Source organism: Penaeus monodon, chromosome 34, assembly GCF_015228065.2.
Source record: "Penaeus monodon isolate SGIC_2016 chromosome 34, NSTDA_Pmon_1, whole genome shotgun sequence".
In the NCBI taxonomy this organism is placed as follows: Eukaryota; Metazoa; Arthropoda; class Malacostraca; order Decapoda; family Penaeidae; genus Penaeus; species Penaeus monodon.
The window spans coordinates 32,471,008-32,471,253 of NC_051419.1; the positions used below are offsets into that span (position 1 = coordinate 32,471,008).

At 40.2% G+C, this 246-nt stretch overlaps 1 protein-coding gene across 1 annotated transcript in view; it reads right to left on the bottom strand.

Moving 5' to 3' along the window:
- Positions 1-246, bottom strand: part of LOC119594743 (macrophage mannose receptor 1-like) — a gene marked incomplete in the record, with an annotated part of 4,860 nt that overhangs the window by 823 nt on the left and 3,791 nt on the right. Inside the window, 1 exon segment of the mRNA XM_037943832.1 lies at positions 5-94. Coding sequence (XP_037799760.1) covers positions 5-94 — 90 coding nt within the window.

The following is a 246-nucleotide window of genomic DNA, read 5'->3' on the forward strand; positions in this document are numbered from 1 at the left end:
TTACCCATGGGCACAGGCTCCCCGGTGGTATAGACCCATGTCCATTCGTTCTCTATATCGGATCCTCCAAGCCAGAAGGTGTGCTCATAAAAATCTGAACAAGATTTCACTATATTGCTTCCGAACTCAAGAAAAACAAAACAACTGGCAGCCCATCACGGAGGTATTAAAGGGTGTTGAAAGCAGCAAATGATAGTGATAAAAAGGAATGTTATGTACAAGTCTTAAAAATACAAACATATAAAG